Genomic DNA, 24,946 nt, shown 5'->3' with positions numbered 1-24,946 from the left:
TATAAAACCTCTGGTGTCTGACAGGGTGAACACAGGGCTCTGCAGTCTGAACAGGCTAAAAAATGTTTCCACTTTACCTTTCTGAGTTTCTCCTTTCCCCCTCCTGTTTGAATTGCTTCCATTAGGGCACTGTGCAGTGATGTGTCTTTTGGAACTGGTTTCTGGATGACAGGTTTGAACTTCTTCTTTGGTCCAAAGATATTGGTCTGCACATTAATATCCACTTCACTGACAGCATTAATATCTGAATCATCAGGTTTCTCCTCCTGTTCTGACTCTGCATTTGCTGGTGCACCGTTTAACTCAGGTGACGCTTTAGACGAATTAACTTGAACACCATTAGCAGGAGGCCATTTAGCGACTCGCAAAGATGAGCTGAAAGAGGATGGGACTCCTTGGAGGTCAGGAGACTTAAGAGATGAGGCTGAATTAGTAAGGGTCAAAGTCTCACATTTCTGGTCAAACATGAGACGTGTCTTTTTCTCTGCTATACTTTGTTTGCTGTTTAAACCACGATCCTCTTCTGCACCATTGTTATCCTTTGAGGAGGATTTAGTAAGTGGGACACCACCATTCTTTTTATAGAAACTCAGAGGAGTTGCTTGATTTGGTGCCCTGATATTAACTACTTTATTTTCCAAGCCAGAATTATCACCAGGTGTAAACCTGTGGGATGCTTTCTGACTGCAAGTAAAAACACTTGAAAGTGTTTCTCTTGTTTCTGCTGACTCTGTTTCCACAGGGCTATATTTGGCCACAATAATACATCTTTTTGGTGAAACTTCTGCTTCAGTCTTAACCTCTCCTGCCCCTTGCTTGTTTTCATCTTTCTCATGATATTCCACAGAGTCAGACTTAAAGGTAGTTGCATTGATGTGTCTTGCAATGGCAGAGGCAACATACTGACTGGATGTTCTCCTATGTGGCTTTACAAATGGAAGTTCCAGCTTGTCCTTATTAATGGTTGGGGCTGCTAATGGTGTTACCTGAGACTGTGTAACTGGAAGAGGTAGTTTGGTCCTTTCATTCTCAGACTGTCTTTCGGCTACCTGGGTAGTAACAGTTTGTGGTGCTACAAGTTTTGGAGCTGCAAGACAGACAGGTTTGTGTTCATGTTTTACAGTAAAGGGCTTAGAGCTCGTGGTGACTGCTGACTTTTTAGAAAAATGCTCAGCAGAGTCATCACTTTGCTTTTCCATAGAACTTGACCTCCAGAATGCCTTCACTTTCCCAATATGAATTTCCTCACTTTCATCAGAAGAAGAACCTGGTATGTGTTTACTAACACCAGTGTTTGGGCTTATAAGGTTGCCTAGTTCATCTATCTTAATGGCACCAGTGGAGAGTGAAACTCCTCTATCGAAATGTCTTACTTCAGGTCTGGGAGGGACAACTTTAAAGGTTGTCAAACCCATTTTAGGTTCATAGTTTGATCCTGAATTCTGGGCACGATGACACCATGTAGGTGCTGATGGGACTTCTTCTACTTCCACTTTTTTTGCTGGTGGCCATTTGATTTCTAATTCTGATTTACTTTTTTTCAGAGATCTTTCCCTGCTACTATATTCATTATATGGATTTAGCTTGTCTTTTGCTGTATTGATTTCAGCTGTGGTCTTGGAGTGAGATGGACTCAGCTTAGATTTACATTCCTCAGACTTCACACCATGTTTGGGAAGGGGTTCCAGTCTTAAGTTCTTTTCACTTCTTTTTTCAAAGGAGGATGTGAGAGATTCAAACATATCTCTCCGCTGTTCCACAGGCAAATGACTGAATTCATTTTCAGATGGTTGCTGATGTATTAGGTCTTTTGATACGCATATAGCTCCACCATCTGTGTGTCCCTTATCAAAGGAACTTGCATTGTTGTTTTTATTTGTCAAGTTTCCTGTATTAACACAGTCGATTGAGATATTTTGTGGAACCCTCATCTCCATCTCTTGATTTTCATCTGAGTTAGAGGTGCTAACTTCTGGAGCATCGTCTATGACTGTTACTGGAACAGAAATGGAAACATCTTGGGCAGCCTCAACTTTTCTTATATGTGGGTTCAATGCTTCATTGATGTAGTCAGAGTCAGAGTTACTCATACCATCCACCGCTGCGAAATACACATACAAAATTACATATTGGCAGTATTTAAGCAATATGACTTTAAATCACACAAACAGATAGCACAAGCTTAAGCAGACCAGATATTTTAGTTACACTAAAAGTAACAGGAGTATTTTTATGCTTTTATTACAAAAAAAAGAGAGGCCTGGGTCCTTCTTATTGTCTGGTTGCTGATTATGATCAGCCAAATATTCCTGCAGTCCTCCTGCTTCAGCCAGTGGGAAACATACAAATACAGCTGAAAGCAGAATTTCATCTATTGTTCATACCTTATCTTTGACTAACTTATCTCAGTGATAAAAGTTTCACTGCATGACTCCGAAGGAGAAATATTTCTGAGAAACAGCAAGCAACTCCAAATTATGTTTCCCAGATCTGGTTAGTAATAACAGCCCAGCTGAAGGATTTCCTTGAACAAGCAAAAAAAGAAACAGTACTTTTATTTTTTCTTCATTCTTCTCACCCTTTATTACCAGTGACTCCAGAAGCCTCATTGTGCAAGAAGCTTAAATATCCTTTCAAATTCACTGGCATAAATCAAAGGTTACAAAACAGAAGCTAAGGAATTGCCACGTTAGAGAACTCACAAGAAATCAAATCAGAATCTAGTCCACTGTAGAAGTATTAAAATAAAGATAGGAAATTTTAAAAAACTATTCAATGCCATTTTTTGACAAACCAATAATAGAGAAGTATTTTTAATCCACAGTAGGAAAAAGAGGAGCACAATATGACATTCTCTCTCTTCCCACTAATTCATGTTTTCCCATTTTTAACTTTTAAATATGCCTGTTAACACAGAGGAGGTGTTGGCTACAAAAAGGTCCCATCCTTTTTCCACTTCACTATGATAAAATACAAAACAGAGGCATTGTTCATTAAACACAGAGCTAAATTCACAACTGGTTTAGCTTCACTTAAGTCAGGGAAATTATACCAAATTTGGCCTATAAAATGTGTCCATTAACTACTGTTCATCTCTTTTTGGTAGCAGACACTGAAATACAATGATGATCAGATATACAATTTGAAAAATATTCAGTGCGAGCCTACAAAAGATGGCTGCTCCTGAAGCAAAGGAAGAGCAACCACTTTGGGTGGACCACATTCTGCCGCAGACCTGTGAGTTGTTCCCAGTGATCTTAGTGAGAAATGCAGAGGATGTGTCAGAGTACAACTGATTATTCTGCATCTACTGGTTATTTCTCTCTCTTTTGTACTTAAGAGGTAACTTTCCTACCTTCTAAATCTTCATCCAGGTCAGCCAAAGTCTGCTGGAGTTGTGCTTCAATGAATGTATCTTCATTGTCATGCTTAGCCAAAGCCATTGCTTCATCTTGTCTGCTACACGAAAGAGGAGAAAAACTTTGGGTCTCTCCCCTACTTTTTAGCTTTGCACTGTTGCTCTGAAACACATCATCATTTCACCCCCCTTGGTTCCACTGGTATTCTGAAACTCATTCCCCAAAGTATGACAAATATGTGGCCTGAGAGACACATACCACCATACTGACACATTCACAACAAGGAAGGATCTTGGTGGTGCCTGAGCAAACTCAAGTGTGCTGGCAATCGAAAGACTAGGATTAATAAAGCCTGTTGCAAAGAAATGGTTCAGCTTCACTGTGAAGTACACATTTCAGCTGGACTGCAGAAACACAGCATATGCCAAGACAAAGTTTTTGTGTATCCATACAATTGTAAGGCAGATCACTAGCCATCCTGTGCACCTGCTGTATCAATATATCTGCACCTGAATTAAATAAAAATAGCATGATAATGAAAATAAAGATAGCTAATGTACTGTTGGACAATTGCTCTTCATCCTGAGGGGTGGGAGGGAAGGAGAAAAGAGAAACTAATCCTTTGAGAGTAGCTTTTAATGAAACATAAAAAGGGACCTGATTTTGCCAGAAATCTGATGAAGTTGTACAATGGTCTAAAACAAGTCTGAAATCAAAATGAGTGCCAAGTGTTGTCTTAGCTTATTAAAAGAAGAAAAAGAAAATGAAACTAACAAAAATCCTAACAAAAAAACCCCCCTAAAATTAAAAGAAAAACAACGTGTGGTAACCTGTTACAAAACATGAAAAAATTTAGAAAATAAAATCATGACCAGTAGAAAGTTTTTATCTAAATAATCGAAACTAGAATTTCACATTGGGTAATTCATTTTTCCCAGTTATCTCAGCTGAATTTAAGACATCGCTGTCTGTGACCTACTACCTAAGTTTTGCCCTTGTGATTAGCCTATTGAAAAAGTAATTTTCCATTCTAGCCGCACTTAAACTAGTTTTGGTCAGGTGAAGCAGATTTGCCCTTTTCAAGATCAAACCCTTAAGAGCACAGATACTTAGAGTAACAGATGATACATTTTTTTTTGTAGTTTAGCAAACAAATGAAAATGCCTGAAAATGCCATTTATCTGCTGTCTTTGAAGATATTAATTGGAATAAAAATTCGGTGATGTTTCCTGACATTGATTTAAATTATGTCCAACAATGCAGATTCCTTTTTATCTATTTGATTGTTTGATTTTTCCTTGCTCATACCAGGAGTAACTGAAAGCACATGTTGAAGAATCAGGTATTTAATTTTATTTTACTTTATTATTTATTTGTTTAGCATTCACCTGCCCTCATGTCTTTTGTAGTAGTCTTGGAGCCCAGTCCTTCTACTTGTACCTGAACTGCCTTGCACTTACAAAGCTGAGTTCAGGTATGTGGGATCAATGAAAACAACGAAGTACACCTTGAAGGAAGCCTTCCAAAACTGTCATACACACATTCTTGTGTACCTGGACATACAGACAGGATTAATTCAAGACAGCAAGGCTTCATGTGTGCCTAAGTGGTTTCATAAACTGGAATCTAAGGCAGTATTCCGCACTGGTTGCTTAAATACAGAAGAAGAGACACAGCACTCTGTGACTGGAATACAATTTCTTACAACATCTGCCGCTGACCTGAGTTTTGACAGGTCTTGAACATCCCCACAAGCCAATGTGAACTAATGATGCTCAGGCTCAACACCCACACTGCAAGATTCATCATAAACCGAGTTTTCCCTGTGATGGATTACAAGACCAGTGGCACAAATCAGTTGAAGTCTCCCATGGAGGAAACTAGTGCTGTAACACTGCAGTCCTTTTGTACCCTGAGGCACACACTCACACACATACACAAATCCATGAGATTACTCATTTAAGCAATTTGACAAGAAGATTTAAACTTATTGCAGCACTCAGGTTGGGAGAGAAAACTAGCAAACAAAACTTTCAACTTGAAGATGGCAGAAAGAATGAACTGAATGAGTTTCATAATGTTTTCACAGTGGAAAGTTCTATAAAATGATTATAAAATGCACTCCTCCAAGTGCATTTTAAAGCAATTTATTTGCAAACTCAGAAGGAGCATTTTCAATGGGAGAACTGCTCAAACTGTGCACCAGCTAAGGTCTATCCAGTCTGAAAGGCAAATATCACTTTCTTCTTTATAAAGCTGGTCTTGGGGAATAGTTGTACACAGCTGGAGGCAAATAAGAGACACACAGTGAGACTCTTTCTCTAAGTTACTGTGGAGAAGTTGCTTCCAAAATCTTGGACGTTACACGACATAATTCCAAAAAGGCCATGCCAGCTCACCACTTTTTTGGTACCTGATCATATTTTTCTGTCTATTGCCTGACTGTTCTAAAATACAGCCAAAATCTGTTTTACTAAGGTTGCCTGTGTTGGGCTTTTTACAGGAAATAAGAGGGACTATTAGGTTGAGAATTTTATGGGCAATTTATCTAGAAAAACATATATGGGATGAGAACAAGCATTCCTGGACTCCAAACACAGAGCGTAGGCCCATTGCACTGACCAGTTCTTTTCTCACATCTATCAGTGGGAAACTTTCAATGACACCTTACAGCAATATTATCCTCTCTTTGCTGGGCACAACAGTCAGCAGAGGTCTCTTTCATTAATCCTCTGCACTTATGCAGTGACTATATATAATTTGCCTCTCAGTCTCTGCTTCCATCTCCTTATCTAGACAACTGGGAAAATAATATCCAATTCACAGAATTTTTCTGAAGGAAAGAGAACAATGCAGTGAAAATGAAAGGATTCTTATTTGTTGTCATAGAGGGAGCTTCAGCAAAAGCAGATTTTGCATTTCTAAATCTCTAAAAGAGCTGTTGTTCAACGCATCTCCAAATTCACATTCAAAGCAAGCCTGAAGGTATAGATTAGGCACAAGGGTTTTTCTTAAAATTCTTATCACTGTGATTTTAAAATGGGATACGTGTTTCGTGAGGTGAAGGTCTTGTAGTTTCCAGTAGCTCACATGACTTACAAACATGCCTAAGATGACTCTTTCTCACAGGAAAAGGAAAACAAAAGGGCCTCTAAATTTTTTTTTTCCATAGCCTTCCTCCCTTCTAACCCTATATACTTTTCTTTTGTTGACAGCTCTCTTTTGGTCAGAATCCAAGAAAAATATGACTTATTTTGATACCATGTTTTACATTCTGGATAAACATTACCAGTGGCATTTTCCCATACCCGCTTTTTAATTTGACTTTGGGAGGAACTTGATAACCTTTATGCTGCCTTTTTGGTAAAACGTGAGGTGCTAAAAATACAGCATTGGTGAGTATTTAGCCTATGCTCGAAATGGCAAATGTGTGCAGTTCCTGGAAGCCTGTGCATATATTACTTATGTAGATTAGCAGAGATTTGTGCAAGAGCACAGAATGGAGCAAAGTGACTACTAAACTACAGCATTTAATGTTCCACTGAGCTCAGGCTACAACTCCTAATTGTTCCTTGGCAGTCATTTGCACAGTTGGAGACAAAATGAAACTTACAACAGCATTTTACCAAATTAGTGCCATGGGAGACAGACATTCATGAGAAAGTTTACATTCTAAGAAGGAGAGAAAATGCTCCTATATAACTAGCTGGAAATGCTGCATTAAAATAAACCCAAACCAGTTGTAAGACAGGGGATTTGAAATGAGAGAAGCTGCCATTTTTTTATAGTTAGAGCAGCTTTAGCTGTGGGTCTGTAAATGACAAAACTGACCCAAGTTTCTCTGAGCACTTCCTGCGAGTTCTGGTGAACCTCGTGTATGGTCCCAGAGATACATCTCCTACCATAACTGTTGAAATAAAACACAGACCTATGCAAACTGCAGAGAAAGGACCAAGGAAGACATTCAATCATCTAAACACAGGCACCTGGTGCCATTTTAAATGCTGTAGGATATTCAAGACATCTGTCTGGGGCTGGTAGACGTAACATGGAAGACAGAGAAACCCATATCCTACCTGAGTGGCAGCAGGTAAGAAGAAACAGTAGTAGAAATGTCTCAGGTTAACCAAATATGACTTGAAATCTTGCTCTTTGCACAGTACTAGTTGCATTGAAAGACTTGAGAACATGGCTCCTGTGAATCTGTTACTAGGGAGTAGTAACAGAAGAGAAGGGAGACAGACCCACTGCAAATAAGTCAAATACAGACAGGCACACTGTGCAGTGGGACACACAAGAACGTAATAACAGCTATGAGGTAGTTCAGTGGACATTGAGAACATTCAGCTTCTCTCACATGTGTCTTGGGCAGCTAAGAGGGACTGACCAACACGAAAAACCTGATATGGTTACTCCAGACTGGACTTTGGAGAACCCAGGCTCTCCTCCCAGCTCTTACAGTCCTCCCAGTCTGATACTGGGGACTTGCATTAATCCATCTGTATGTATCCAAATTTGTCCTCTTTAAAATGAATCCATGATATTCACCTCTTACACAAATGCTGGAATGAGAAATGCTTCTACCTTGTGTATATATCAAGGTGGGTACTACAGACAAGACTAATGCTCAGTGATTTTAAGTAGTAGGGAGTATGGCTGAAGCTTTTTGAAAACTATTCAATCAGGCCAGAAAGAAAGCATTAAGTAAAGTCAGGTTGTTTATATCTTTGTTTTTGTGAGTGAGGCAACAAAGTACTCTTCAAAAGTGTACGTAACTGTGTTCAGATTAACCAGTGGTTTATACAATCCTAAGGACCATGTTTCTATTCTTTGCATTTCTTACCTAGATGACTTTTTTTTCATTTCCTTTCAAGAAAGGAATGTAACAGCAGCAGGAGAGCAGCTAGTGTAAGTGCTAGACTTTCTGGTCACCTAAGTCATGACCTGACCGGGAATATTGTCCATTTCTACTGCCTCCTGAGAACTTGAGCATAATTTTTTAACCAAAGCCTGTTAAAATTCAAAAGTTGTAGACTGAACAGCAAACTTAGGACTGGTGACATAGACAAGTCATCATTTGTCTTTGATGCAAGATTTCTGAAAGTGGCAGGCACCTAGGAAAGGGAAAAAGCACATGGTCATAGACTGTTGAATGGCAGATAACCTTGCTTTTTATGTTTTTAGATGAGCAATTAAAAAAAGCTGCACATATTTTTGAGAGCAAGGTACAGGGATTATTTCCATTCCAAGTGTTTTAGTTTGTATTCTGTCTAGTGTCTAGTCTAGTGTCTAGTCTTGTGTCTAGTCTAGTTCTGTGGGACTACATCAAACAAAGATCTTTACGCTGCATTTGCACCTATGCTGAATTAAAATCATCAGAGATTGAATTAAACTATGTTTCAATCCTGTAATACACAGGTCCAGCCGTGTCTGCAGATATACTACCACCCAATTAACAAAAAAAATTGCAAATATAGGTGAGGAGGAAAATGAAGTAATTTTTCAACAGCAGCTCAGTTTATGGTCCTTTTATAGTTCTCCTCCACGGTTACTGGTCAAGAATCTAAACAGAAAGCAAATGAAAATGCTTTTGCATAGCATCGTTTTGTGGTTTAGTGCTAGAAATCTCTAAGCTTGTTACATACCAGGGTGATTTTAAGCTTCCAGAGTGCCATGACATATGTCAGTTCCAGGGTCCCTGCTGCATAAGCAGCAGTTTGGAAGTTGCTGTACAGCTGGAAGCATGCCCCCACTACCCCCTCCTCGCACAGGTCTCTGGCAACAGCTTCTCAACAGGAAAGCCTGCAGGCGGATGGCATTGCCAGAAACAGTCAGGAAAGTGGACTAGCATGATTTAAATCTTAATACAGCCATATCACCTGTGCAATACAACACTGCAAGTTAAAAGATGGCACAGTTATATAACTTCTCTTGGTTTACACCGAAAAATTAGAAACAGAGCAAGGACCAGAGCCTTTCTCACCAGAAGACAGCGCTACACCTTTAGCAACTCAAGCTGCTCTCTAGTATTTAAAATATTCTACAGCTCCAAAGTATACAGCATTCTTCTAGTGGATGAGTTTAACAGAAAGGCTAATCTGTATTCTTGTTCTATAACAACTGTGAGTATCTGTTACTTAACCATAATATCCTTAATATCTTTGCTACATGAAGGTCTGCCAGCAAAAAAGTGCACAAGAGTATTCAAAATTAAAGAGTTTTCTGGAACAAGAGGAAAGGGAAAGCCAAAGATAAGGAAGGAAAACTATGTAAGAAGCAGAGGCTTACAAATCTGTCAGACATCTGGGTCTTAATAAATAATTTGTCATCCCTGAAGTTCTCCCTGTCACTTTAACCCTTTCTCTACCTTCCTAGTCCTTAAAACAGTTTTCAAAAAGGTAAAATGCACCTACCCAGTTAAAATCAGATCTATTCTATAGAGAAATAACAGAATAAAACTTTCTCCTGTTTCTCAGAGATAGTTACAAGTGACATGCAATTGTACCAGAATGTGTTTATGCACAGAGGTATATATAATACATAAATACAGTGCTATTTTTTCATTGCAGTTTTTCTCTTTCCTTCCTGCCTGCCTTCTGCTACTCACTGTTTTTATTTCCTCTGACCAGCTTGGCCGCTGAATTCTCTCCAGCTACTGACTTCTCCTTCTCTCCTGTCTTTCCCAAGTGGAATACAAAACCCTGTAACATTTGAATTTGAATGCATTGAAAATTAAGCAGAACAAGTTCACCCACCCCTATAGTTTCAAGCTTTTGTTTTAAACTAACTCATCAAAACCCTAAGAGTTTAGTAGCAAACAGCAAGTACTTCTCAGAGTGGTAACTGAGAGGACTCATCTCCTCCCAGTAGCTTCAGCAATCCTGATCAGAGCCAAAGGTAACAAATTCTTCCAAGAGAAAGGGAGGAAATGGGATTATCTCTGTCCAGACTCACAACATGAACTGATCTCTGGAGGGTTCCCCCGCCCCCACCCTATGTCCTCCACTAGCTGTACTTGAAAAAATATTCCTCTCTCATGGCTACTGAAACAGACACTCAAGGGAGGGGAAAATCCCTTTCAGACCTTTGGAAGGTATTTTATCTTCTTGTCCCACACAAGTCTGTATTTATTTAGGTTTATAACTACAAAGTTCCCTTTACATTTTAAAATACTTTTATTTTTAAACATTTTAGTATATTTAAAACCTTTTCAAAATTTAAAAGAAGGTCTTGTATTTTAAAGTGTTCATCCTGCTCTGAGAGAGGTCAGTGGAATCAGCCACTCCTAAGACCCTTTTAAAACCCTGATTTCAATTGCTTATAAATTTGAGAAACTACACATCTTTGCCAGTGACAGTCCAAATGACAATTTATATCATGCCCGTGATCATACTATTATTTTATTTCAGCCAAAATGTTCAAATGTCTTCCAAGAACTGTATTTGGAGGAAAAGGAGAGCTGCATTTGGATATATGAAATGCTGTTTAATACTCAGTCCTCTGAAAAATGTGGTCCTGTGTGGTGTAACTGTTCACCACTCTGCCTTGACCCCCTGCCCATCAGCTCTCCTTCTCTAAAACAGGATAATGCCACCTCTTCATATCATGTGACCACCGTGCAAAGAAATGAATTAAAGCCTACATGGCACGTGGATACTAGTGAGACAAGAAAGATAAAAAGAGCAAAAGGAAATTAAATAGTCCTGTTTACAGAACAGCATTTGAACTGAGTGAATGGTGGTATACTTGTTTTATTAACTGAGCTCTGAAACTTAGAAAGAAAATACAACAAAATTGAGTACTACTTTAACTTTAGAGACATTGTCATACTGTCCAAAAGGGGGAATTAAGGTTAAAGGGGGGAATCTAAGGTTATACAGAGAGCCTTAATATTAAAGTTACTTAATTTTGAGTGTGTGACCTAGCATCCCTAATAATATTATTTTAACATATTTTTTAATGTGTAATTATTTATAAAGCTCCAGACAGTAGGTGCACATGATGCTTTATAGGCATATAAAATTGTCTGATCCCTGCCCCTAGGAGCTTGCGTGATGACACCACACAAGGGATGGGAAAAGAGGGGGTATGGGAGGACAGGGTTGCAACACTGTGAGATCATGAGATGTACTTACTGCTACATAAGCAACATTTCAGCTTCTCTGTGGTTTTCTTGTTACTCATTTAACACTATATATTAAAATCTGGTGAACAGATACATAACACAGAGACATCAACCGTAAGAAAGGATATGAATAAAGAGAACTATGTAGTACAACGTTCAGAGTCAGCAGTTAATATTAAAACATTCACAGCCAAACGTTGCATATAGTCAACTATTTATACGGTTTAGCCCTTGGCACCTCCAGCTGAGGTCTGGGTTCTGCTCCACCAGGTACTGTACAAATGTATCATGAGATACGATAGCTGTGTTATGGCTTTTACCATAAAAAAGCAGTCAGTGGCAAAAGGGGGTATCATGGACAGAGAGATCAAGTTGGTTTAACAGGTAGAGCTAAGGGTAGAGTGTTTTGACACTTGTTTTGATATTCTAATTGCTAATTAATATGTGTATTTAGATCACTATTGCTTGAAGAAGAATCCTAAAACCAAACCGAATCAAACAAAAAATAGTGCACTTGCAAGTTGCTCCCATGTACTGGAAAACAAAACCATAGAGCAGCTTGGAAACCCTAGAATCCATGTACCTTCTTTTAGAAATTTCTTTTTCCCTGCTCTGGGAACTGAATGAGAACCGAGCTCTGCTGTGGCTATCATTTCTGTTTGTCCAAAGCCCGTGGTACATGTCATTTCTGATTCGGACATACTATTACCCTGCTATGTGCCGACAAACCTATCGCATGTCAAAGACTGTATCCTTAAATGCTCACAAGTTTCCTTGACTTCAGCAGACGAAGAACCTGACGTGATATTCTGATGCTATCAGGCATATCAGTCACACAGAGATCACCCAGGACACCCAGTAAACAATTCTAGAAACTTGAAGAAAAATGAATTTAAAACTAAACACACAATTAACTAAAGTAAGAAACATGGCAAAATATTCTTGATCTCCTGAAGCACAGGCTAAGCCTCTGGACCAAATGTAGGTAAGAACTGTGGACTTGATTCTGCTCTTCACTGCAGTTCTTCACATTTGCATGTGTAAAATACTACCTGGATCTTTTTATAGCCCTTTACACTCTAAATATAATTTGCTTCCACTTTAACGGTACTTCTCACAACCCACAGAGTACAAAATGATTTTAGTACACAGCATTATAAATTCTTAGGAATTTGTTATTTCACTGGGTGAAAAGCCCAAGTTTTAGTCAGTTTTACAATTTAAAATTACAAGCTAAATGTTTCCATTACTCTTATTAACCTTTTTTCCCCAAGCCTTGGCCAAATTAGTCACTAAATAAAATTTATGGCTTTAGTAGTTTTTAGCTTCAAGGAGGACTCAGATTCACTGCTGTTAACCACCGCTACTTTACAGTAGCAACATGTTCTTCCAATTTTCTTTGTTGTTATCTTCCTTTTAGAATTCAGTTAGATCTTGGTACATGGATCACTAGTGTACCAAGAAGAAGATGGAAAGGAATGAATAAGCTCTGCGCAAAAGTTTCCATTAAGTTTTGTAGCTTATGAAATATATTTAAAGCTCTGTATAGCTTGGTATCAATTATTCACATTTTGACTTGTCTGTGGACTTAAGAGGCTGGTTTGGTCCTGAAAGCAGCCTGTTCATCAAAGAACTTTGTACAATTTCAGAGTTTCCAACACATTTTATTAGCGGGGTGGCAGCTGTTCTGACAGTGGAAGTGGAAACTGATGTTCTCCAGATTTGGATGTACTCAAAATTGTACTCAGAATTGATTTATATCCAATTAAAAAAAGAATTGCATGCAAATAGGTTAAAAAAATTATTTTTTCCTTCCTTCTATGCTTAGGAAGTGGCTTTTGAAAACTTAGTAACTTGACCTCAAAAGGATTTAGAGAAGCACAATTTTCAAAGCTGTTTTGTTTACAAAGATAGGTTAGGAGTGGAATTAGATTTACGTTCAAATATCACTGGCACATTTTAAAAGTTATTACTATCAGCATCACTGTTATGTCAATCTAAGAGGCTGATGACATAAGATTAAAATACATCACAAACGTTAAGTTTTTGCCATACGCTAAAGCTGATCTGAAGAAATTTTGCCTTCCCAGAGCCTAAAAAATAAATAGTATTTATGAAAAACAACTGCATTCTCCAAACAACAACGACTGTATCCTATTTTAGTCCCAAATCATTCCTTTAAAATTATGGATATATTAGATAAATACACAATATTTAGCACAATAAAATCACAGAAAAAAATAAGTTGGAAGCCTAGTCCAACCTCCTGCTCCAAGCAGGGCTAATTTCAAAACCAGACCAGGCTGCCCAAAGCTTTGCCTGCATGAGTTCTGAGAATCTCCAGAGACGAAGATTCCTTGACTTCTCTGGGCAACCTCTTCCACTGCTTAACAGTTCCCAGTTAATGGAATTTCCTCCTTATATTCAATTTTTATTTCTTTTAGGGCAGCTAGTGACAGTTGCTTTCTGTCCTTTCACAGTGTATTCCTGAGAATATCCTATGAGAAGCCTCGTATTCTTCCTTTGGTTTAGGAAAAGACTGCAATCAGATCCCTCCTAACCCACACTGCTTTCCCAAAGTGAACTACCTAGTTGATTCCCTTGCCCGAAATACCCCACGTGCTCCAGGGCCCCAGCCCTCTCAGTGGCTCTCCTCTGGACCCTCTCCAGGTTGGCAATCTCTCTCTTGGACTGAGGGCCCAAGGCTGGACATGAAACTACAGCACTGGTCTCACAACAGCTGAGGGGGGGAAGTTACCACCTTCCTGATTTCAACAGGCAGTGCAGCATACTATCCTTCCAGATTCCTCTCCTTTGGCTCAGCAAGACCCCTAAGCAACAGTCCTGCTGGACAGCTAATGAAACGTCCTGCTGTCTCTTCTATGTGCACTCTTTCCAACTAGTAAAAATTTTGTGTGTTTGTGTGGCAAAGAAAAATCTAAATATACAGAATATATATCTTTGGCTGAAGGAAGAGAATACTGACTTTCAGGAGGGAGTGTGTCACAATGACCTATGGTCAATCTTTAATTGGTTAAAAAACCAGAAAAAGTTCCCCCCAAATTGTAGATTATTAATATTGTTATTACAGGGCTTTGCTTTGATGTCTTTGCTCAACAAAATGCTAACTTCTTCCTCCCCCACTGAATGTGCATGTGTGTTTTTCTAGCCAGTCTAGATCCTGCATTTTGAGGAAAGGTGGAATAGCCTATTTATCTCACAAGGATCAATCTAAGTGATCTTAATTGCAGTTACAATACTAGCCTATCTAATCCTTCCAATAGAAACTGCTTCGCAGCCTAAGACGCTGCAAAAGGACAAATCACAAGAAAAACGTGTTTTTGAGCAAGTATCTAAGTGAGGCTTGACCCTGTCCCCATTGATACTAATGGATAAAGAAAAACCTTAAGATCATTCCAATAGGTTAAATACTGACTTTGGCCTAATTCATCCCTAAGTTATCCCCCACTGCATGATCGAAGATGAAGTTCTCACTCAGAAATGTGTGGAAGGAAATAACTAGGTCATGATACATACCCTTATGAAGGGGCTACAGATTAGCAGCTAAATGGAGAGAGACCAGAAAGCACAGACTTTGTGTCAACTGAGAATTCAGAGGAATTTCTGGCCCCTGTTCCATGACTCTGCAGCATCACACAGAGCGGATCCCTGTCAGTATTACCAGGCCACCCTCCTTGCTGGAGGCACAGCTTCCTATTTAGCCAGTTTGTATTTGCAAAGTCCTATAAATTTTGGGTTCCCTTTGCAGCCCTGCCACCAACTATGTGAGTTTTGGCAAACTAACAGTGTCAGAGTCATTTGTGCTTGAAGGCAGTTCCTAGTTAAATTCCAGGTTCTTGTATTTTCTTGGAAAAACTGCAGAAAAATGTTTGTTTATGTGAAAATAAAAAACAAAAAAAAGGAAATATGCTGAAAAAAACCATCCCAAGGTATAACGCCAGTGCAGGTTAGCAGTACGTGAATATATATATAGATACATGCACACACTCCCAAACCAATCTCCAAAGTTCACTGCATACAATCATTTTCCACCTGGCTTGAATTTTCCATTATATGACCTCCATGTCATTTTTCTGGATCAACACATAGTAACATTTTAAACACTTCAGATGCTATCAGAAGTACAAAATAAACCAAACTGTAACAAAATTATTTCAGACTCCTTGAAGAAATCAACTCTGGAGGGCAGCGGGTCTTTTGCAAGAAATGAACTACAAGTTCAAACAAAAAAGTGACCTTTGCCTGTTGCTACAAGTATGTCACTGGAGGGGATTTGGCAGTGAGCGTTCCACTGGGAGGAGTCACTTGGCAATGGTACTGGTTTATGAAAGAGCAAAAGAAAGTATAAATTGGTTTTCTTAAATGATTCCCTACCAGGATGACATGCAAGATATTTTCACAGAGCTGGTGGCAAGTAAATATTTACCTCTGTGGAGCACTATCAGATCCCACGCTATCGCAGGAGGTGTTCTTCACGGGACATGTCTCTGTGCCACACATCGCATCTGCCTCAGCTGAGTCCATGTAACCATTGACCAGCTTGATGTCTCTCAGCTTCATACTGTCATTTTGTGAATCCAAAGACACAATGTCAGATGGGGAGCTCACAACACCCGAGTCCTCTGTGGTGTCCTCAGATGCAAAACAGCTGCTTTCTGATGCCGTTTCTTCCACCTCTGATAGCTCCAGAACTGTGTCATCCACTACATAAACATTATCATGTGCAGACAGCAGGCTCTCTAAATGAAATACAGCAAGGAAAGTTAGCTCAAAGTCATCAGTACATAAATCAGAGAGCTATTCTTTTGTAATTGGAAAAAACCCACATGAAATACATTAGAAATAGTAGGAGGGAGCTCAGTATTTGTATATAAGATAAAGATGATTTGAAAAGTGACAAAAATTACGTCCTTCGCTTTTAGAAAGGCAGTTTGCTCTGCCAGTTCTGTGGAATTTGGGTTTTATAACTTTCATAGCATATCAGTTTCCCTAATTCTATGAAGAAACAACTTTCCAGGAACAGTTTCTTGGGGAATTGACCCAAGTTTAAATGATGCGGTTCAAGAAATCACTCTTGTTATTCCTTCTGTCAACATAATCTCATTGTTCCTCTTCCATTCTGCCAAACAGGTAATGATATTTCTAATAAGAAGTCTATATACAGGTAAAAACAGGCAGTGTTTCCCAGACAGGATACTGAATTGGTAAACTAGATCTACTGCTGGCCCACTGGGTGTCATTTATTTTACCAACCTTCAATATTTATTTTGCTTTAAGTGGGAGAATAACAGTTGTCTATTTTTCAAAGCATATAAAATCTACTAATAAATGTAGAGAAAAGCAGAAAGTGTCATGCCTAAAGCAGAAACTTTTCCAGTGTTTAGTCACTTATAAAGGAGATCAAGGGATATGCCCTTTGCATGTTCAATTCTATTAAAAGTTGCAAATTTTGAGAGAAGATTAGACACAGTACAATTTCTCATACTCTGTTTTAGTTCGGTCCCTGTGAGCTACCCCCTTTTCTGTTTGTTTGTTGGCTTTTTGTAAAAAATAGAATTTTTTAATTTTCCTTAAGAAAAGTACTCTAGACTCCACCATGCAATTATACTATTAAAGGAGAACTCCCAACAAGGTCAATAATTTCAATGACTGAAATTATTGAGTGATGAAAGACAAGATCGAGCCCAAACATATGTCTCCTGATCAAAAGGAATCAATAAAGACTAATCTAAATGTTTAATTTGGAATTATAAGTGTGGAATTATAAGCCATTCACTTCTACAACCTCGGTAAGCAAAAGAAAGATTAAAAGTGAGTTTATGGTCTGATCTTCCAGACACTTGTGGTGGATGTTAATTACATGAGAAATCCCAAGTCTATAAGCATGACTAAGATTAAACATACACTTCACTGTATTTTATGGTCAGAATCTACAACTTTTTGAGGCTTACATGAAGCTACAGCTCAATAAAAATTATCAACAGAGAGAAATACTTCTGAATTATTTTGAATACACAAAAGTATTTTCTTTAAGTCAGAGAACTGAAAACAATTTTGTTAAAGAATGTCACAGAAATAATTTTATAAGGGTGTAGCTTAGCAGTGAAACTTGGAGTGGAACCAGAATAAAAATCAAGCCAACATTCTCCTTGACTGAGGTTACAAGATGCCATTAAGTACTGAAATTGATTTCTGACAGCAGAAGCAATAAAATTCATAAGGTTGCAAATCATGATTAAAGTTTTAAGTGCTGTCAGGCATCGGTATTAATGATGGAAGATGATCCAAAGACTCTATTGCAACTTTGGAGGAAATGTTATTTGATTTCTTTGACCTTATTTTCTGTAACATTAGTTCTAGATTCTAGATTTAATCCAAGAGATCATTCCATTTTAAAATGGCAATTACAGGAACTAAGTGTATGCCACTGAATGGATTTGAGGCTCATGACAGAACTACAGGTAGGAAAACACTAACATGAAGCATAAATATGAATAATTTGACATTGAACATCAAATAATAAAACCCAAAAAAACCAGACAGTGAGGAAACAAGTAATAGTATATAGCCTTCTTGGCTTTTAGACAAACAAAAAAACCCCAATAACAACCCACCACCAAAACATTAGTAAAAGCAACAATATGTTAAAACCAGGACAAAGTAGGATAGCAAAGAAATCAATTTAAAGAGTGGAAGTTGAAGAGTGGAAGCACACGGGAAGATTTTGAAGCAATGCACAATGCAGTATACTTTGATGCAAAGAGATCTCTATATAATACGGGCCAGATCTGTTGTCACCTGGATGCAATGAATGACCTCTGCCCTACAGCTGGCACAGCAATTTATAACAAAGGACCTACTCCCAGATCCTGACACCAGGATGGCAGCCTTTTCCTCCCTAGCTGTCTCTCCCATTTCCTCATCCTCTTCTTGCCTGCCTGCAACTATTTCCTGCATCTTTCAGCTCAGGGATTTAGATCCTTTTGGGCACATGGCCCTACTTGGTATTACTGTAGTAATAACACTCGAGGCTCTCCCTGCTCGGTGGCAGGATCTCTACCCCCAGCTCCTTGTTCCCACATACTGACAAATAAAATGAAAAATAATTCTCTTATTACCAGGGTCCACGTGCAAGTTAATCCCTGTTATGTCTAGATCTTGGCAGCTGAATCACCCAGTTCACAATAAGAACATTCTCATTCAGCGGCAGTTTTATCCTGAAGCAGAGAACTACAAACAGATATCTTTCTACTGAAGTAAAACCAAAATGTCCCCCGTTCTTCAAGCCTATCAGTTTGTCTGATAGCACTTCCATTTTATCTTCACCGAGAAGATTCATGAATTTTTAACACAGTTAACGCATGGCACTGAACAGAGTTGTTGGCTACTTGTCTGAACATGAAAGCACACATATAAAGCATGACTATGATGGTTCTGTGTCATGTTAACAACCTTGTTTCAGCTAAGAGCAGCACTAAAACACCCCTGTTTTAAATCTGAGCCATTCTTTGATGGATTAAGTAAGAACTATTTTTCCTTCCACATGCTTGATTAAGTCTTCACTGGGGCAAACTGAAGATGGATGGGCATTACTGGGTAATGATACATGACATGAAAAAAGCCTACCTCAACTTTTCTGAGTAGTCTTGACTTTAGGAGTAAGGATATACCTTATAAAACTTTCTAATTCTACATGGAGAATAGGGTAATATCCAGTAGTAGATGTGATTCAGCCTTGTAATTTTTGCATATTTTTTTCTCCGAGGGGATGCACCTGCATAAAACCACCACACACTAAACGCAGTGTGATCACAATGATGGCAGTTACTGAGGTTATTTGCTGGTCGAATAAAGAAAAATCTCAACATTTGCTTCTCTTTTCTCTTTCATAACACTACGACACTTTCAGATTCTGATCTTCACAACCTCGTGCAGACATATCCAGCTTCAGAAAGAGCATGCAGCAACTGCTTCAGGACTGAACACACAAGTAATAACTGCCACAGATAACGTATTATTGAAACACTTCTGTACCTCAGAAGACTGAGTTTTCAAATATATAAGTCACATGTGACCCCATTCAGTGGCATCAGGTGGGGTGTGATATTGAAAGGGGTGTAGAAGTTGGCCCACTGTCTCCAAGTCATTCTAAAATCCCCGTGGGACATCTCACCCACAAGTGAAACTGGAGAGAGTCCGTCAATGCCCTGCATTGCTGCTTACCTATGTCCTGCTTCACGCTGCAGACACTGCTAAGCCCAAATGAGTGCTGTAGAAGGGATCTTCCCAGATTCGCAGCAGCAATGCTGTCGCTGCACAATTAGGTCAACCACACGTTACAAAGGCTTTCTTGCAGAGGGGGATGTCTGTTTGCAAGAATGTTGCCCGTGATCATCAAGAGGGAAAGAGAAGAGCTCATGAGTAAAGAATGTGAGCTTCTTGTTTAACACAAAAGAAATCTCGTTGCTTTAATCTCAGTAGTCTGTAAGTAATTAGGAAAACACTGAACTCTGAGTTTAGAGGAGTCATATCTGCACTCGTGCAGTTTGATATCGCATATATGTACACATTACTCATACAGAATGCCAATGATGGGGAGACAGATAAACCTCACCTTGTTTAAATGCAAATCAGCACTTTCAGAAATGAAGATTTAATTCAATAGTTAAAAAACTACCATGGGTAAAATACTCACTTTGATTACTACTGTTAAAATAGCCATCATCGAATTTGAATGAGACTAGAATCAGACCTAAGTGTTCAAAAGATGCATGTCCCACCTGGACTCACAAAATCAGTCAGCAAAGCCCAAGCCATCACTCCTTCTGAGACCAATGGGCACAGGGCGTAAGTCGTAACTGTTCAGAAAGTGCTGTGACCTTCTGGTTTTACAGCACTGCTGGTGGTTTATTGTCACATTCAATAATGACAGAAACAGTACATGCAACAGCATTTCTGAAGATGTAACAGTTGATTCACCCCTACATGATGAGTAACCTGAACTTCACAAGGGTTTTAAGAGACATAGAGTTCCTCTAGCTCATCTGACTCTTGCTAAGAGGTTGGTAATTGTTTTACAATTTCTTTCATCATTTGTTCCACTGCCAAAAAACTTTCTTTTCATGGACTAAAAATTGCTTTACCATAGTTCAAATAGTCTATTATAATGAAGTTGTAAAAAAAATTACAAACTTCTTGATGTTAAAAAATATTAATTCTAATAATGATCCCCAAATTAGAACATAATTCTTTCAATGACAGTACTTAAAACTTCTAGCAAGAGAAAGGAACACTGCTCTAATTATTTGTATGGGCAGTAAAAAGTTAGACTATCACCAAAGACCAGTACTAAAAAATTGTGCACTTTTTTTGTACACTTGGAAGAAGGCTGATGGAAGAAATGGGAAAAGAAAACATTTGTGGTGCCAATTATTTACAGAGATAATGAAAACAACATAGATTAGCTTAAGAGTTTTCCTACAGGTACAATGTGTTCTTGTTACATTTTACTCCTTCTGCTCATCAATCCAAAACTTTTACACAGAAATAAGTGTTAAAGACTATTCAGTGTGCAGTTAAAGCACGAGAAAGAATGGGTGGTCTCCCTATCATAATTAAAACTATTATAATTCAACATGCTTCTTAGCATATTTGAGCCTACATGCATACATTATTTTTTAAAAAAATTAAAAGAAACAAAGAGAAAATAAATGCCCACTGTTATAGACTAACAATAGCATGAGAGGAGTGGGGGAATAGCTCGAGACCCAAGGCACTCCTCTCCCAACTTCTGTAACTGCCTTGCAGAAACTGAAGCTGGGGCCAGGAAAGGCTAAGGAGAGATACTACGCTTTGCAGTTCCAGCTCTCCTCCGAATTGAGGATGTAGAGCAGCTTAATGTTGGCTCAGCTCATTTAGGTCACAGAATCACAGAATAATTTCATTTGGAAAGAACCTCTGGAGGTCACCTAGTTCAATGTCCTCCTCAAAGCAAGGATAACTTCCAGCTTCAAAAAAGTAGCTCAGGACCTTGAGCAGCTGAGCTTTGAAAATCTCCAAGCATGAAGACCCCTGGAAAAAATCATGAATCATTCTCTGGGCAATGTCTAATGCTTCTCCCACTTAAGAACATTTCTTTAATGTCAAACTAAAAAATTTCTAGCTGCAACTTGTCACTGTTGCAGTCTTATCCTTTTGCCGTGAATCTCAGACAAGTCTGGCTCACTCTTCCTTTTCAATGCAAGACAGCATTCAAATTCTCCTTGCTCTTCCCTTCTGCAGGCTGAATGTTGCCTAAGCACCTTCATGTATGTCTTTGATGCCTTCTGCCAGACTCTGGTGCCTCTGGTTTGTCAGTACCTTGTTTTAGAGAACTCAAAACTGGACTTACTTTTGGACAATGGACTCATATGTGGCTTCATGGCAGCCAAATAAAGGGGAGTAATCATCTTCTCTGATCTGCTGGCTGTGCTCTTGCTAGTGCAACCCAGTCTGTGGTTAGTGCTTCATCACTGTAAGGGCATGTTGCTGACTCACACAGTCCTGCATGTGACTCCCAGTTCTCACACAATGAGACATTTTCAGTCTCCTTCCTAGTCTCATGCCCCATGCTTATGTTTTCCAATAGATTCTTTAATTGCAGTTATTCTCACTGCACAAACCCTGCAAACAGAAGTAAATCCATTCCTTTACACGCTAGCCAACAAAAAAAATTAAAAGACTCACAAAGGATGTCTCACCAGACATACCATCAGAAAGTTACAAATGGAGTGTTATTAGACACACACTGTGAATCTTCAGCATTTCCATAGTTAATCCCAACCTAATGACAATTAATTTAGCTACCTAGATCTACCCTCCTATGGTTGAAAAATAAATGCAATGTGGACTCATTTAACCAGCCTTATGAATTTGGGTAGTTAAGCACCTCCCTTGAGGTTAAACTTGTCTGTTGTTAGTTGATATCACAACAGGAAAGTATTGTAACTTTTACAAAAGCTTTTTTGGCAATGGTGTTTCCTACACCAAAGGCAATATAAGATAGGATCAAGCCAGGGAATGAGAACTGAAGAGTATTCCAGTCCCTCTATTGTTTTTTCCATATAAAAGTAACTGTGAATGTCTGTGCACTAATGTTTGATTTTCCTTTCAAATGTATACTGAAAATGATTGAGAAGTCTCTCTCTCAAAACAACACTACCTAAAATGTCTGCTGGCTCTTGAAAGACTGGGAGGAAACTATTTACTGCAAGTAAATGTCTGCTACACTCTCCCATTTCAGACCTTTATTTTTACCACCTGCCAAGCAAGAAAGGAAAAATTTCTGAACTAACACAGCACAGATTTTCAGACCAAGAAGAATTAACATATTGAACTTTATTATTCCTATTTCTTTCCCACAATCCTTTCTTCAGTGATTGAAAAAGCCTCTCTGACCTCTGCAAAGCCCATTTGACCTAGAATGCTGTTGCTATTGCTAAACTGCTTTTCATCCTCTCCTTTCTGGTACTCTCATGAACCTACTAGTTCCTTGCTTTTATAAAAGACTTGTTTGGACTCTCTGACAAGTCTACATCATAGTCAGTAACTAGCCTTCCTTATTCAGAGGGATCAGATGTCATAAAAGTGACATGAAGAGCAAAATGCTCTTTGACAGAAAAAGGATCATTTGTCAAAGTAGATCTTCCCTTGATTAACATGAGCACGTTACCATTTGGCTTAGGAAAGGACAGATTTTAGAAAATGAATCAGTAGTGTGAATTGTTCATTTCCTTTTATTCACAATGAAGTATGATGGAGAGACTTTCACAACAGTTCCTGGTGTTCACTATCTGAGTTTAACAGAAAACTAGAATGATTCAGAAGGTGCTTTCGGGGCTCTAGATGGTCCTTTATTTAGGGTGAGGAGAGTGTGCATAATCCATGCAGTTCAAAAAACTATGAACAAGCAGGTTAGAGGAGGAGGATAATATGAAAATATATTTAAGAGAATATTATAGATAACTTCAGAGTTGCATTTCATAAATCACCATGTGTAACACTGGTAACTTGCCATGTTAAATAACGGGGCTCTTTGGGGACCATAGAGGGAAAGGAAAATCTACATCTAAAACCAGAGATTGCGCAATGTAATGAGCCTGGTGAAGAAATAAACCACTCTCCACATTTTTCTGGGAATTATTAGTCTTAAGTGATGGATTTGGGCAATTCGCATCCTTTACAGAGGTGTTCGGTTTCCATTCATGCACACTGAAGAATCTAAACAAATGGACTGTGAAGGTGATTTTCATGAGCTACCTTAGAGAACACACTCTATAAAACTGCATGAAAAGCATATCCAGTGTAATGATTAAACCCAGAAATGATTAGTGTACCTATGCAATAAAACAATGTTTTATTAGGTGACTTTTAAGACCACAGAAGCTTTTATTTTTAAACTTCACCATCTTTTTCCTCCAGTGCACTCTGTATCAATTCTCATCCTTACTTTGTCTGTTAACAATTCCATAAAATCTCTACTACAGTTTTGTATTTATAGCATAATCCAGAGGAGAAAAACATAAAACACTTTTGCATTGTAATTATATTTTCTTTGCCCAGCAACTAGCTGCCAGCAAACTCAGCAAAGAGACACAAAAACCCAGCCCTAAACCGAACACACATACACACATGTACACACACAACTGTGGGATTTAAGAGCTCTTTTTCATAGTACAGACACACCATTCCACTCACAGTTTTGTATTTATTTCTAATTAAAAGTGATTTAAAAGTTAGGGAGGGTGGAAGAGAATCGGGTCAATCAATAATAATCTATCGATTACTGAAACCATTAGGTATTAAACAGCTAAAAATAAAAAACATTGAGCAGTTGCTTTCTATTTATGTGGACAAAGTATACCTGCCTTAGGCACAGAAGCACTTCTACTGAGAATTGCTGCACAAACGAGAAAAAAAACTTCCTATCAATGCAGACTTAACTAGGCAGTCATGGCAACAAATAATGGTTTTGCTCCATATCAAAAGGTAAGAGGGAACTCCAGGCTGGAGTGATGGTTAACAAAATGGGATTTTATCACTCTTGCAAATTTTTTTCCAATCCACCCTCAGAGTACCTCAATCCATTCAGACATGTGATGTCACCCTTCAGTTCCCCCATCAGTGCATCCATCATTTCCCCTTACATCTCTTTCTACTTTTCAATAGGATAGTACTTATAACACAATCCGAAGTCAGACAGAGCCCTGAGAAAATTTTTTCATGCACAAACCACCTCTCTAACTTACAATTAGAATGGCACAAAACAACTTCATTTAATTGGTCAAAACATACTTCAGCCAAACCACCAATAATGTAAAGGCCTACACAGAAGATTTTTAACAGCTAGCCCCAAATTTAGATATGAAAACATTTTCATACACCTCCATACTATAAAGACACA

At 38.5% G+C, this 24,946-nt stretch overlaps 1 protein-coding gene across 6 annotated transcripts in view; it reads right to left on the bottom strand.

Moving 5' to 3' along the window:
* Positions 1–24,946, bottom strand: part of COBL (cordon-bleu WH2 repeat protein) — a 115,387-nt gene that overhangs the window by 9,451 nt on the left and 80,990 nt on the right. For 5 of the 6 annotated variants that reach the window (XM_018070081.2, XM_018070083.2, XM_018070085.2 and 2 more), the window contains 3 exons: positions 15,932–16,244; positions 3,356–3,459; positions 78–2,101 (listed from right to left, as the gene is read on the bottom strand). In XM_018070081.2, coding sequence (XP_017925570.2) covers positions 78–2,101; positions 3,356–3,459; positions 15,932–16,244 — 2,441 coding nt within the window. The remainder of the gene's footprint in view (positions 1–77; positions 2,102–3,355; positions 3,460–15,931; positions 16,245–24,946) is intronic. The other variant, XM_018070082.2, reaches the window with a different exon arrangement.

This window comes from Manacus vitellinus, unplaced genomic scaffold (assembly GCF_001715985.3).
Source record: "Manacus vitellinus isolate BGI_N305 unplaced genomic scaffold, ASM171598v3 scaffold_17_pilon, whole genome shotgun sequence".
NCBI lineage: Eukaryota > Metazoa > Chordata > Aves > Passeriformes > Pipridae > Manacus > Manacus vitellinus.
Note: the sequence above shows the minus strand (reverse complement) of the source record. Positions and strands in the feature narration are given on the sequence as shown.